The following is a 14,102-nucleotide window of genomic DNA, read 5'->3' as shown; positions in this document are numbered from 1 at the left end:
CGCACTGAGATAAAGAAACATTTCTCTCTTTTGAAAATAAGACAGCAGTTGGAATGTATAGAAAACTACATTACGGTTGAGCGCCATCTCCTTCGTAATAATCATATAACAATCATCTGAAATAGTGTTACAAGCATTACATTACCTAGAAGTCTTGGACCAAATCTTCTTTGAGAGTAATTTGCTTGTCAACATCTACATCACTGTTTAGTAGTAGTCAGAGGGGGTCTTTGAAGTGTTATGTAATCCAAGCAGGGTCTCCCCAATCCGACGAAACACTTACGAAATATTTACAGCTTATTTTATGCTCAAGGGGCATGTAACAGGCTAAATATAAAGCCAAAAACCTGATCCTACATCATCTAAAATCGCCCTGGTTAACAGGTTTTACACTTTGGTTCAGTTAGAATTGGAGCTTCGGCATTTTATCTGTTTGCACTGTATTCTAGTCGTGGGTGTGCAAGGTTTTGCTGGCGTCGTTTGTGTGGAGAACGACTGTCTGCTTCTTAGTGGGTTTCTTGGGATTAAACTCGAGTATTTGAGAGACAGTTTGAGAGATTCATGCATGTGTGCGAATTTTGTAGATCCATTACGTTTTAAAATGTGCTGGTCCCGCCAAACATTGCCATGAGGCCGTCGAACTTGATTTTTTCTTGTATTCAGTCATGTACAATAGAGAATTGAGAACCCAGGAGGGCATGTCTTGTTTATTCTAACCAGCCCAAAATACACATTCAACACGGGACACAGTGGGGTTCGTCCAGCCGAGGAAATTCAGCTAAGTACAGAAATACAAAACGTCAACGCCAGACATTAACCAGTCTCGATTATCCTTCAAATCAGTTTCCATGGGCGTTAAAGGCAAAAAAGGTTAAAATTATGTGAATGGATCACTGCAAATAAGTGAAAACACAAATGTTCGCAAAAAGGGTGAACATGTCCTCCCTATTGTGAAACTAAAAACGATATGTTAATTTTGAATTGTGTCTGCTGTGTACAAGTTTAGATAGTCTGCTGTTTATAAGTACCGAGAAACGTTACGAAATATTTTAATGTTGCAAAACAGTAGGGGGCAGGTTTAATGTCTCGGCCCAGAAACTTTTGTTATAGCTGACTCAGCATAATTGATAAATGCCACTGAGATTATAATGAGACTCGCGGACTTCAGTCCACCAGCAGAAACATCGACCAAGTTCAACTAAATATAAAACGTCAACGCCAGAGAAGACAATGAATAAAAGACTAAGTGGAAAACTTAATAATGTGAATTAATCGTAGTCAAAACTAAGAACCATCGCCCCTGTTATTGACTGATGTTTTTCCCCTGATAACCTTTTTAACGTATGTGTACTAATCATGTCAAACGTCACCCAGTACGAAGCGCACAAATTCGGCAAAGTCAAAGCAACGCTGGTGGTGGACTGTAGGCGTATTGCATTCGTGACCAACTCGTGTTATTCCGGGACAGGCCGAATAGCGACTCGTGCCCCGCTCATGGCCATTTTTGTGACCGGGTTCCGTCTTAGCGCAAACGGGCATACCTAAAACAATTGTCAACTCGTTGCGTAATGGTTCACTTACATTTCCCCATATATTATATATATTTCAGATGCAATTTAATCCACATCGGGACGTGCGGAATTATACAGTATGTGTAAGCGTCAAAATTGTTAAGTTATTATTTTCAAAGTTCAGAATCATATTTCCTTTGTTTGTTATCAAAGTATTAAAATATAAATCATATTTCGTTTTTGGCAAGTATTAATTCATATTTCATTTCTTCTCCATTCAAATTTATGTTTACTCATCATAATATGCCAAGGGGCATAACTGCTTAGTATCGTGTATTATCTTCCATGTGGCCCTAAAAGCATGCAGCATGCATGAGAGAATGAAAGAAATGAGAAAAGGTTTTAAGGATAAAAGAGTCTAAAAACAATGGTGAGTTTGCCAAATTTTGTCATATATATTATTTTATCATTATCTACATGTGTATAAATGTTTTAGAGCAGTTATTTAGTCATAAAGTGTTTTTTATCGTTTGTTTACATTTTGCACAGTATTTCATGTCACTGAAAGGTAGTCAATTTTATTAGGTTAATTCATTTATAATGTCATTATGATTATTTGCATTAATGCATCATTTGATCAAAATAGTAATTATTGTTTATTTATTTGTATTTCAGTCAATCTGAAAATAATTAGATTCTAGTTAAGAAAAGAAAGACATTTATCTAAAAGGAAAAGAAAAGAACTTGAAATCATACGCGCATTCTGATTGGTTTGTCGTATTTTCGCACATAACATTCATCGATAGGGGGACGAGTCTTCTTGCAGGTTACGGAAAGGGGCGAGTGGTGACGAATGGGTGTATTGGTGAATACGCTCGCAAAACGAATGAGTTTTGCACCATGATGAAATACAGGTTACGTGTGGTGTCTCCAAGGGCAAATGACTTCGTTCTCGATTTTGGCTCTGTTTACCAAGAAACTACATTTTAATGGGAAATCGAGTAGCCTGATATTGCCACGAAAAATGGTTTTGTTTGTAAATGTAATTTTAGTTACCAAAGTTAATAAAGATAGTACGTGTTTATTGAAATGTGACCCCGATGGATGTCACAGATGAGGTTTCTACACGCCATTATAGAACCTTTTTCAAGTAATATTTCCAATTTTCGATGTTTATGGATTGCTTTGATATTCCATTTCGAGGTTTAATCATATTAAATCATACAAATGTAAGCGAAGTGATATTCTCAGCGTATTTTGAGCTTTATTGTCATTTTATTTTTCAATTAGTAAGGCTGTCGCGTGCGGCTATATTAGCAGTATCAAACAAACATGACAGATAGCTATAGGTGTCGTTAGAATGCTATCATTGAACGCGAACTGAAAAGTTTGATTTGGGATGAAAAATATCTTCACTCGAAGATAAAAGTTTGAAACTCCAAATTATCCCTCAGAGTTAGATTTTATCGACTAGTCCAATCAGAGACCTTTTTTATAAAATAAACATCCGGGTTCCGAAAACATGGCCGCTGCCATATAGCTTGCCGAATTTGCGCTAAAGTTCTTTCAACAATTAAGAGTAGACAAGTACTTTCTAAGTCTTTCCAAGTTTTAAATCAGCTCTCCGTAGTACGATGATGAGAACAGTCATTAAACACAACTCTACTGGTACACATGCGTATGAAATTGCTTTCCCTGCTTGTCTTTGTTGACACGAATAATTCTTTTCCATTTTTTAAACCCCTCAACGATTGCCTTTGTTTGTCTGTCAGGGATGAAGTCGCGAGTGGTTTCGCTTTCTGACCACGGCGCCGTTGTACAAAGCGATCTTAGCGCTAAAGTGACCGTTGACTTACGGCAGTCGTACGAGCTAAGAACAGCGATCTGATTGGATATTGGATACCTTGTATTTTCACTACAAGGGACACAACTCGTGATCTATGCGAGGTGGGGCCACGATCGAGCCAAGTAAAGTGGGCTTGATGTTTTTGCAAGGGTAAAATCGAGACTTTGATATAAGCTAGTGGACACGCTTGCCTTGGGACGATGACCACAGCCTTAAATAGACTATAATAATATAGGATGCCAATGGTTAATGAAGAATTTCAAGTCTGAACATCTTGATCCTGATTGGTAATTCAGATGTTTCAAATCTCAATATCATGTCTCTGATTTGTCATGATCAATTGGATGTTACAATATCATGCCTCTTAATTAACACTCAAAGGTTACAAATCACAATAGCATGCTTCTGATTGAAACAGTCAGGTGGGTAATCATCGAGTATGATTTTCCATGTAATTTGAGTGTAGCCAAATTTTTACAGTCGCACTGAGATGAAGAAACCAATATCATTTCTCTCTTTTGAAAATAAGACAGCAGTTGGAATGTATAGAAAACTACATTACGGTTGAGCGCCATCTCCTTCGTAATAATCATATAACAATCATCTGAAATAGTGTTACAAGCATTACATTACCTAGAAGTCTTGGACCAAATCTTCTTTGAGAGTAATTTGCTTGTCAACATCTACATCACTGTTTAGTAGTAGTCAGAGGGGGTCTTTGAAGTGTTATGTAATCCAAGCAGGGTCTCCCCAATCCGACGAAACACTTACGAAATATTTACAGCTTATTTTATGCTCAAGGGGCATGTAACAGGCTAAATATAAAGCCATAAACCTGATCCTACATCATCTAAAATCGCCCTGGTTAACAGGTTTTACACTTTGGTTCAGTTAGAATTGGAGCTTCGGCATTTTATCTGTTTGCACTGTATTCTAGTCGTGGGTGTGCAAGGTTTTGCTGGCGTCGTTTGTGTGGAGAACGACTGTCTGCTTCTTAGTGGGTTTCTTGGGATTAAACTCGAGTATTTGAGAGACAGTTTGAGAGATTCATGCATGTGTGCGAATTTTGTAGATCCATTACGTTTTAAAATGTGCTGGTCCCGCCAAACATTGCCATGAGGCCGTCGAACTTGATTTTTTCTTGTATTCAGTCATGTACAATAGAGAATTGAGAACCCAGGAGGGCATGTCTTGTTTATTCTAACCAGCCCAAAATACACATTCAACACGGGACACAGTGGGGTTCGTCCAGCCGAGGAAATTCAGCTAAGTACAGAAATACAAAACGTCAACGCCAGACATTAACCAGTCTCGATTATCCTTCAAATCAGTTTCCATGGGCGTTAAAGGCAAAAAAGATTAAAATTATGTGAATGGATCACTGCAAATAAGTGAAAACACAAATGTTCGCAAAAAGGGTGAACATGTCCTCCCTATTGTGAAACTAAAAACGATATGTTAATTTTGAATTGTGTCTGCTGTGTACAAGTTTAGATAGTCTGCTGTTTATAAGTACCGAGAAACGTTACGAAATATTTTAATGTTGCAAAACAGTAGGGGGCAGGTTTAATGTCTCGGCCCAGAAACTTTTGTTATAGCTGACTCAGCATAATTGATAAATGCCACTGAGATTATAATGAGACTCGCGGACTTCAGTCCACCAGCAGAAACATCGACCAAGTTCAACTAAATATAAAACGTCAACGCCAGAGAAGACAATGAATAAAAGACTAAGTGGAAAACTTAATAATGTGAATTAATCGTAGTCAAAACTAAGAACCATCGCCCCTGTTATTGACTGATGTTTTTCCCCTGATAACCTTTTTAACGTATGTGTACTAATCATGTCAAACGTCACCCAGTACGAAGCGCACAAATTCGGCAAAGTCAAAGCAACGCTGGTGGTGGACTGTAGGTGTATTGCATTCGTGACCAACTCGTGTTATTCCGGGACAGGCCGAATAGCGACTCGTGCCCCGCTCATGGCCATTTTTGTGACCGGGTTCCGTCTTAGCGCAAACGGGCATACCTAAAACAATTGTCAACTCGTTGCGTAATGGTTCACTTACATTTCCCCATATATTATATATATTTCAGATGCAATTTAATCCACATCGGGACGTGCGGAATTATACAGTATGTGTAAGCGTCAAAATTGTTAAGTTATTATTTTCAAAGTTCAGAATCATATTTCCTTTGTTTGTTATCAAAGTATTAAAATATAAATCATATTTCGTTTTTGGCAAGTATTAATTCATATTTCATTTCTTCTCCATTCAAATTTATGTTTACTCATCATAATATGCCAAGGGGCGTAACTGCTTAGTATCGTGTATTATCTTCCATGTGGCCCTAAAAGCATGCAGCATGCATGAGAGAATGAAAGAAATGAGAAAAGGTTTTAAGGATAAAAGAGTCTAAAAACAATGGTGAGTTTGCCAAATTTTGTCATATATATTATTTTATCATTATCTACATGTGTATAAATGTTTTAGAGCAGTTATTTAGTCATAAAGTGTTTTTCATCGTTTGTTTACATTTTGCACAGTATTTCATGTCACTGAAAGGTAGTCAATTTTATTAGGTTAATTCATTTATAATGTCATTATGATTATTTGCATTAATGCATCATTTGATCAAAATAGTAATTATTGTTTATTTATTTGTATTTCAGTCAATCTGAAAATAATTAGATTCTAGTTAAGAAAAGAAAGACATTTATCTAAAAGGAAAAGAAAAGAACTTGAAATCATACGCGCATTCTGATTGGTTTGTCGTATTTTCGCACATAACATTCATCGATAGGGGGACGAGTCTTCTTGCAGGTTACGGAAAGGGGCGAGTGGTGACGAATGGGTGTATTGGTGAATACGCTCGCAAAACGAATGAGTTTTGCACCATGATGAAATACAGGTTACGTGTGGTGTCTCCAAGGGCAAATGACTTCGTTCTCGATTTTGGCTCTGTTTACCAAGAAACTACATTTTAATGGGAAATCGAGTAGCCTGATATTGCCACGAAAAATGGTTTTGTTTGTAAATGTAATTTTAGTTACCAAAGTTAATAAAGATAGTACGTGTTTATTGAAATGTGACCCCGATGGATGTCACAGATGAGGTTTCTACACGCCATTATAGAACCTTTTTCAAGTAATATTTCCAATTTTCGATGTTTATGGATTGCTTTGATATTCCATTTCGAGGTTTAATCATATTAAATCATACAAATGTAAGCGAAGTGATATTCTCAGCGTATTTTGAGCTTTATTGTCATTTTATTTTTCAATTAGTAAGGCTGTCGCGTGCGGCTATATTAGCAGCATCAAACAAACATGACAGATAGCTATAGGTGTCGTTAGAATGCTATCATTGAACGCGAACTGAAAAGTTTGATTTGGGATGAAAAATATCTTCACTCGAGGATAAAAGTTTGAAACTCCAAATTATCCCTCAGAGTTAGATTTTATCGACTAGTGCTGTAATACTTGATGTACAAAATTAAGTGAACTGGGTTTAACTTCTTTTTTTTTACAGTATTCCAGGTATATGACGGCGTTTTAGCTTTGGGAAGAAAGCCCGAAGTGATGCAGGCCTCAGACGTTTACCACTTCGGCGAAACCCGCGAGCACGGGTATGGTGCTGACAAACCTAGAAACATAATCAGGGCGAACCGGTTCGAACCCACAAACATAGCTTTGTTCACAGCGAATCGCGGCGACTTAGACGACTTGGCCACCAGTGCCTTAGATATCGAGAGACACCAGGATGACATTCTGTATGTACCACCAGAAACAACAATGTGCTACTTATGAGAACAAAATGTCATTAGTTTTAATCAACATTACAGTTATTGAAACACAGAATTGATTTATAAACTGCTGGGCAAAAGAAAGTATACGCTTGAAAATCGGAAATTGACCAAACAATTACAAGCATTATCAAAACGTTACTAGGCTGAAAACAGTCACCGAAACTCTACACGCTACCCGTATCCCGTATCAAATGCATCTACATCGAATAATCTTGTTTGTTTTATGTTGTCACCATTAAACATAGGTGTAGACCTTCTTTTGCTCGGCAGTTAACATCAATGTACAGAGACATGGAAACAGTTATAATAAATGTCTACTGTCTTGTGTTTCAGTGTTTTATTAAATGTGATAATGGGATACCTTTTTGAGCGTTGTCATTCACCTATGTTCAGAGTGAGTGAGTGAGTATGGTTTTACGCCGCTTTTAGGAATATTCCAGCAATATCACGGCGGGGGACACCAGAAATGGGCTTCACACATTGTACCCATGTCGGGAATCGAACCCGGGTCTTCGACGTGACGAGCGAACGCTTTAACCACTAGGCTACCCGACCGCCCCACCTATGTTCAGAATATCGAGAGCTAACAAGGGCATTGTTCGTTTTACCGGTATAGTAAATCACGCAGAGAGTTGAGAGTTGATACAAAAATGTTATTTATAATGAAGCTCAGAGAGCGAATACTGAAGTAACAATAATACCATTTGCGGGAATCAGATTCAACCAATAATTCAAACAAATGTTCTACTTTCGCTTTTATGGAAAACATACATAATGAAGTATGCTTTTAGTGTTAGCCACTGTCGGACAAAAGAAAGTATACACATGAAATTAGATTTAACAAAAAATACAAACGTAAGGTCCAAAACACAACAATGATACCTGTATCCTACATCACCATCGAATAACCATTTTTTGTTTGATTCAATTTAACCACCATTAAACATGGGTGTATATTATCTTTTCCTCGGCAGTTTATATTCTCCTTAACCTACAAGATGTCGTATCATGTAGCAACTGAAACGATATTAATGTTTTACGGATACAGTTACATTAAAAAGTATGCAGGAGATGTTGAAACGTGTACCCTGACAATGTGTTACGTGCATCATCAATTTTCACGTCTTTGAGATTTGATAGAATATCAAAGTACGTAGGCCACACACAAAAGGGCAGCTTTCCTCTGAAGAATTCAAGATGCATTTCCCAGAGTACGATAACATTTAACAACTTCCCAACTCGACTCGACAGCACGTATTTTATACAAAGTGCCAAAAAACATTGTCATAAGAACAGTGGTGTGTAATTTGTCGGATATAGAATATCTTTCATCCTGTTTTCAAAGAAGCTTCAATCTAGAGACACTTGGACCTCAGGTGACCGTGGAAGCTCCGTCCCATCACACCAGTGGGGTTCACTGAAAGGGTCAGTCACATCCAAATGTCGACCGATTGATTTTGGACATGCGACTAACTTTGATGTGGCAAGCAATTTCAGATCGGGAGTTCTCGTTTCCTGCCCGCGATGTGGTTACATTGAGTAAATCTTGCAATCTTGGGTGATTAAAACTCAGGCCTGATGGACACGAAGAGTGCTGCCGTAGAACCACGTCCTCCCCGAGTCCTTGAAATGTCACTAAATCAATTTAGGGACGTCTCATTAAGGCCTCCACTTCATCAACAAGACCGAGGTGTAATTATTGTTGGCGATACTTTTTAGAACTTGATCAAAACCCAATAAACGCACTGGCAGCTTTCAAAGAGTGTCTGCTTACCTTTGTCATCTTGTGCTTCTCAGCATCTTGACTTGCCCCTACCCCATGGCTATGTAACTAAAGTGTACACGGCTGATGTAATAACTTAGTGTTATAATGACAGCTGGGGCATTAGGGTTCGTGTCTCTTACAGGTACGTGAACCTTTGTGCTATTAGTCGACGGCAAGTGACATATGAACTTGACCTTGTAAAGTTTCTTGCAACCCGTGGGACCGTTGATTCATATTCTGGTGTGAGTGTTTGAGCGAGTATGGTTTAAAGCCGCTTTTAGCAATATTCCCCGAAAGTCACAGTGGGATACGCCAGCAATGGGTTGTACACAGTGTAACCATATGGGGAATCGAACCCGGGCTTTTGGCGTGACGAGCGAACGCTTTAACCGCTGTGCTACCCCACCGCCCTACTGTGGGGGGAATTGCCTGGAAAACGTATTAGACAGAATGTTTTCGGCCAGTACTTCAAGACTTATTTTTTGTACAAGACATTTTTTCTTGCACCCAACAATTTCTGTTTAAAAACCTGAGGCAAAATTTTCTTTCGGGTATTTTCCGGAACAAATATTTTTCTTTGCAGAAACACCCAGCCCCCTTAAATAACAAACGTTTGCTATCGGGCTGGGAGAGTCATCACGGTGGTTACAGTGTTCGCTTTTCACGCCGAAGACCCGGGTTTGAATCCCAACATAGGCACAGTGTTGAGAAACCCATTCTGTGCGTCGCCAAGACTGTTTTATTGCAAGTAACGTCATTAAGCGACAATGAAACGCATATCGTAACTTAACAACCGTTATATGTAGTCTACCGCATGGATTGAAAGTGATTGATGAACGATTACTAAAAGTTTACCTTATTCTTTAATATACCACTCACCTTTAGATGGGGATAATTAGATATGTCATTCTATTTAAATATAACTTTAAATACAATGAAATTTAGTTTTGTGCATCAAGGAAAAGTATAAATATCCAATTCAAAGGGGGAATAGTACATAGGACTATTGGGCAAAAGAGGGCCCTCTTAAAAAATGGGGGGCACGGATGTCCCCGTGTTTTAAGGCGCCACAATTCGCTGTGCAGAGTTGCGCCCCTTGGACACGCAAGAATCCTATGATTGTTGGTTCGAATCCCGGTTCGCCCCGATAATGGTATTGGTTTGTGAGCACCATACCCGTGCTCGTGGGTTTCACCAAAGTGGTAAACCTCTAAGACCTGCAAAACGTCGGGCTTTCCTCCCACATTAATCTGACACGCCGTGATATGACTGGAATTCTATTCAAAGCTGCGTTAAACCCAACTCACTCACCCTAATAAATGCAAACTATCTCTTCGAACGTCAATCTACTCACCACATCTATAATCTGAGCCAGAGCCACCCCGAATGTGACGTTGAGCCTTTCGCTGGAGTTGATTGAAGGTCGTATGCGTTTGTCGTAGCCTTGTAGCAAGTCCCTCACTAGCCTGTACTCATTGTCGTCCGCTAGGGACATGGTCACTGAAACATATATAATAATACATGTAATCATATACATTGTCAACACATATTTAATGACTAGATCTTGACACATTAAGGAATGTTTGTTTGTTGTTTAACGCCGCACTCAGCAATATTCCAGCTTTATAACGGCGGTTGCTATTCTACCCCGGATCTTCACAGGTCCACAGGGAATGCATATACTGTAATTCTCTGAGTACATGTTGTATCATGTTTTGTCGACGGGGTCATTCAATATATAGTTTAGAAAGAAAAAGATAATGTGATTTTAAATCCACATGAAAACGGTTGTCAGATGTAATGTCTGTGACATGTTTGGTATTTATAATTTTATTTTGTCAAATCAATCACAAACATTATGTCCGATGCAATTCCCTATTTTGACTTGTGCCACATCTTCCCGTGCATTTTACAGGGGAACAATTGCCTTGCCTTTGCATGTGTTTGTCACGGGTGCCAGCTGTGGGGAGAATACGCTCACCTTTTCGCGAACACCTGGTATCATCAGTGTTTGACATTGATTCATAAACACGTGCTCATGATATACTTGGAATAGAACAATGAAGATTTCTAATGGTTATCGAAATATTTTTTGTCGCATTTACTACTTTCCATGGTGTAATTATATATGCACAGTAGGACATAGCCCAGAAGCATTGTTTCGAATCAATTTCAAAACTGTACACACGTAATTACACAAAGTACCCTTAATTCTGGAGCCTTTTAACGTTAGGTTTGACATTTGGCGTTGACGGTTTGAAGTTACCACTGTCAGTACTGTCTCCCTGTCTTTCTCGTTTCTCATGATTCATTACAAAAAATGGAAAGGGGTGAATATTCTTTTTTGATTTTATAACGACTGTAACCTAAACTCACAATTGTATTCAATGAAAACTATGACATTTAGAAGTTCATGATTGCAAAGACATACGGCGTTGCGGTCTTTAGGGTGACTTACTTAACTTTGTAATAACGTAACACGAAATTCATAATCGAAAATAATCGATTTTTACATGTAAATTATATTTTGTAATGGGTAGATTAATGGTTGATGATATGTGACTTGTGTGTTACATACCATCAATTATGTCGATAGAGGCTATTTGGAAATGATGTAGAGTAGAGCATAAAGTAATTAACGATGTATAAATTAAACGAATTACATATACCATGTCTAATTAGGCAAACAAATCATGTTTCCGTCTCCAAAAATCAACAAGAAGCTCTTGCATACCGCAACAGGAAGTGTTCAAGTTACCGTTATATTTCCTTGTTCCTGTCACTGTACACTAATAGGAAAAGTTTTTAGTTCTGAAGGAAGCGAATGTGATTCAAGGGTATTTACGATGCAGGAAGTCATTAAACAGGAAAATCGTTTGAGTGTAATGGGCGATGCCTCGCATGTTCTCAGGGCTTTTGGTAAGATGCACATAAAATTGGGATTATGTGGCCAAATGGTGGCCTTTGTCATTTGAAACGCAGTCCCATATGTCGACGCTGTTAACAAAGGTGACTAGATGTGGCATAGTGGTTAGAGCGTTCGCTTGTTACTACTGAGGCCCCGGGTTCATTTCTCCACAAGCGCAAAAAGCGTGAAGACGATTACTGGTGTCGTCATTCATGATATATCTGGAATAGTGTTAAAAGCGGCGTAAACAAAATTCTCATTCACGTCTTTCATCGACAGCTAAATGACCATTGGCTATTTCAACTCTATACACCACTATCCCACACAACTTCAAAAACTTCATTCCTTGATGGGGATTATTTCACAAAACGTGGTGACCGTAGATATACTTACATCTCTCTCGTCAACGGTTCAATACAATTTATAAAACAAATATGCAAATATCATCTGAAGTTTACTGATAAAACAATATGTGAAAAGCTGAACTTTCTGACCGACAGCAACAATGTGACATTTGGAGTAGGACATTGAGGCAAGAAGTAGGTATCCCCATGACACTAATTTCACTCGACTCGCCTGATCTGTTTCTTTATGCTTATGAGTTGGGATTTCTGTTCGGATTGGCAAACCCAAAACACAGGAATATAGCAAAGAAGGTTTAATTAAGTTTCGGGTGCATCGGTGATCAGATGTCGTTCAATAATGATTAAATTGCCAATTCCCTTACACGTGTTTACCCACCTGAACGTGTAAAGAGACCGCCTCATTTGTTTCATATTCGAACTATGCATAAAGATCCAGAGTTACAAAAAACTGTCCACCAGGGAGATAACGTCAATTGTGTAACATCCAACTTTCCCTTCATGTGGGACATTATTCCAGCAGCGCCAAGCTGAACGCCTCAGTAAACGTCATACTCAAAGGGGGCGGTCGGGTAGCCTGGTGGTTAAAGCGTTCGCTCGTCACGCCGAAGACCCGGGTTCGATTCCCGACATGGGTACAATGTGTGAAGCCCATTTGAGGTGTCCCCCGCCGTGATATTGCTGGAATATTGCTAAAAGCGGCGTAGAACCTCACTCACTCATACTCAAAAGTTTTTTGATAAGGGATACAGCATTCAAGGTCTTTGTAAAGTTTTCAAAACGTTTTATGGTGTATATGCGAATGATATTTCCTAATCTAAAGGCGTCAGAGACCCGATTCAATTACTATTTTGACAATAATTATGTTCCCATGTTATTTCGGATGAACACGTTACTTGCCTTTGCATGTGTTTGTGATAGGTGCCACCGGGGGGAAGAATCCATTAATATTTCGCGAACACCTTCTTGTGTCATTACCAACTGGTAATGATTCATAAACATTCGTACTGCTGTCTGCTTTTAGCATAGATGTCTTATGGGAGTGGTTTGGTTGCATTTATTCAATTATTTTGTTGCAGAGATTAGGAGGTATCAAACCAAAGGCATTGAGAACAATGGGTCGAAAAACTTGGTACTTGGGATGCAAGCGTGACATTTCGTAAGCGAGGTCAGCACATTTGCCATGTTTTCCCGGAATCTTAAAAATCACATTAGCGTCAAAAGAGACAGAGAATTAAATAATATAAATGATTGGATTTATCAAAAAGGACAAGGTCAGGTTTTTGGACTTGTATACGTCTGAGGCTGTATATACATGTAGGCCTATTCCAAAGAATTATAACTTTTCATGACGCCTCTACACATTCTGGGTCGTACCATGGATGGACCTCTGAGTCAAAACCACGAGCATGGCGAAGTAGGTAATAAAAAGATCTAACCACTCCATCATGTCGCTTAAGATGCTGTATCTGTGCCAAAGCTGGACATCAATTGACAATGTGTATGACAGTCTCATTACATTCATTGCATTATCTACATTTCATATTTACATTTTGATGCAAAATCCCACATTGACGGTTTCTTGTGGGAAGTGAGTGTCCCTGAGCAGAAAACAGAAAGTGTTCTGTTTCTTTTTCAGGCTAGCCAACATGTTTCAAGCAAAGGACTCTCAACACTCTGCACACAAACTCGACGCAATGGTCGTTCAGGGAGCCTTCCCTTGAAAATCCGAGCCTGTGCCGATTTGATATGGCACTTTGCTTGGTTGATAGCAGTACAGAATCATCAACAAAATCAATTGACAAACTGTAAAATAATGTTTTCATAAAAGTGCAATTCTATCATGAAGAGCCCCAACGTTAAGCAAACCACGCCCTACAATCATAGATCATTATCAATA

At 38.7% G+C, this 14,102-nt stretch overlaps 1 protein-coding gene across 1 annotated transcript in view; it reads right to left on the bottom strand.

Moving 5' to 3' along the window:
- Positions 1 to 14,102, bottom strand: part of LOC124135061 (neuronal acetylcholine receptor subunit alpha-10-like) — a 111,501-nt gene that overhangs the window by 38,452 nt on the left and 58,947 nt on the right. Inside the window, exon 2 of the mRNA XM_046500239.2 lies at positions 10,287 to 10,432. Coding sequence (XP_046356195.2) covers positions 10,287 to 10,432 — 146 coding nt within the window. The remainder of the gene's footprint in view (positions 1 to 10,286; positions 10,433 to 14,102) is intronic.

The sequence above is a fragment of the Haliotis rufescens genome, unplaced genomic scaffold, assembly GCF_023055435.1.
Source record: "Haliotis rufescens isolate VD_foot unplaced genomic scaffold, xgHalRufe1.0.p SCAF_10, whole genome shotgun sequence".
NCBI classification, from domain to species: Eukaryota; Metazoa; Mollusca; class Gastropoda; order Lepetellida; family Haliotidae; genus Haliotis; species Haliotis rufescens.
The sequence above is the reverse complement of the archived record's forward strand: the minus strand, read 5'-3'. Positions and strand labels throughout refer to the sequence as shown.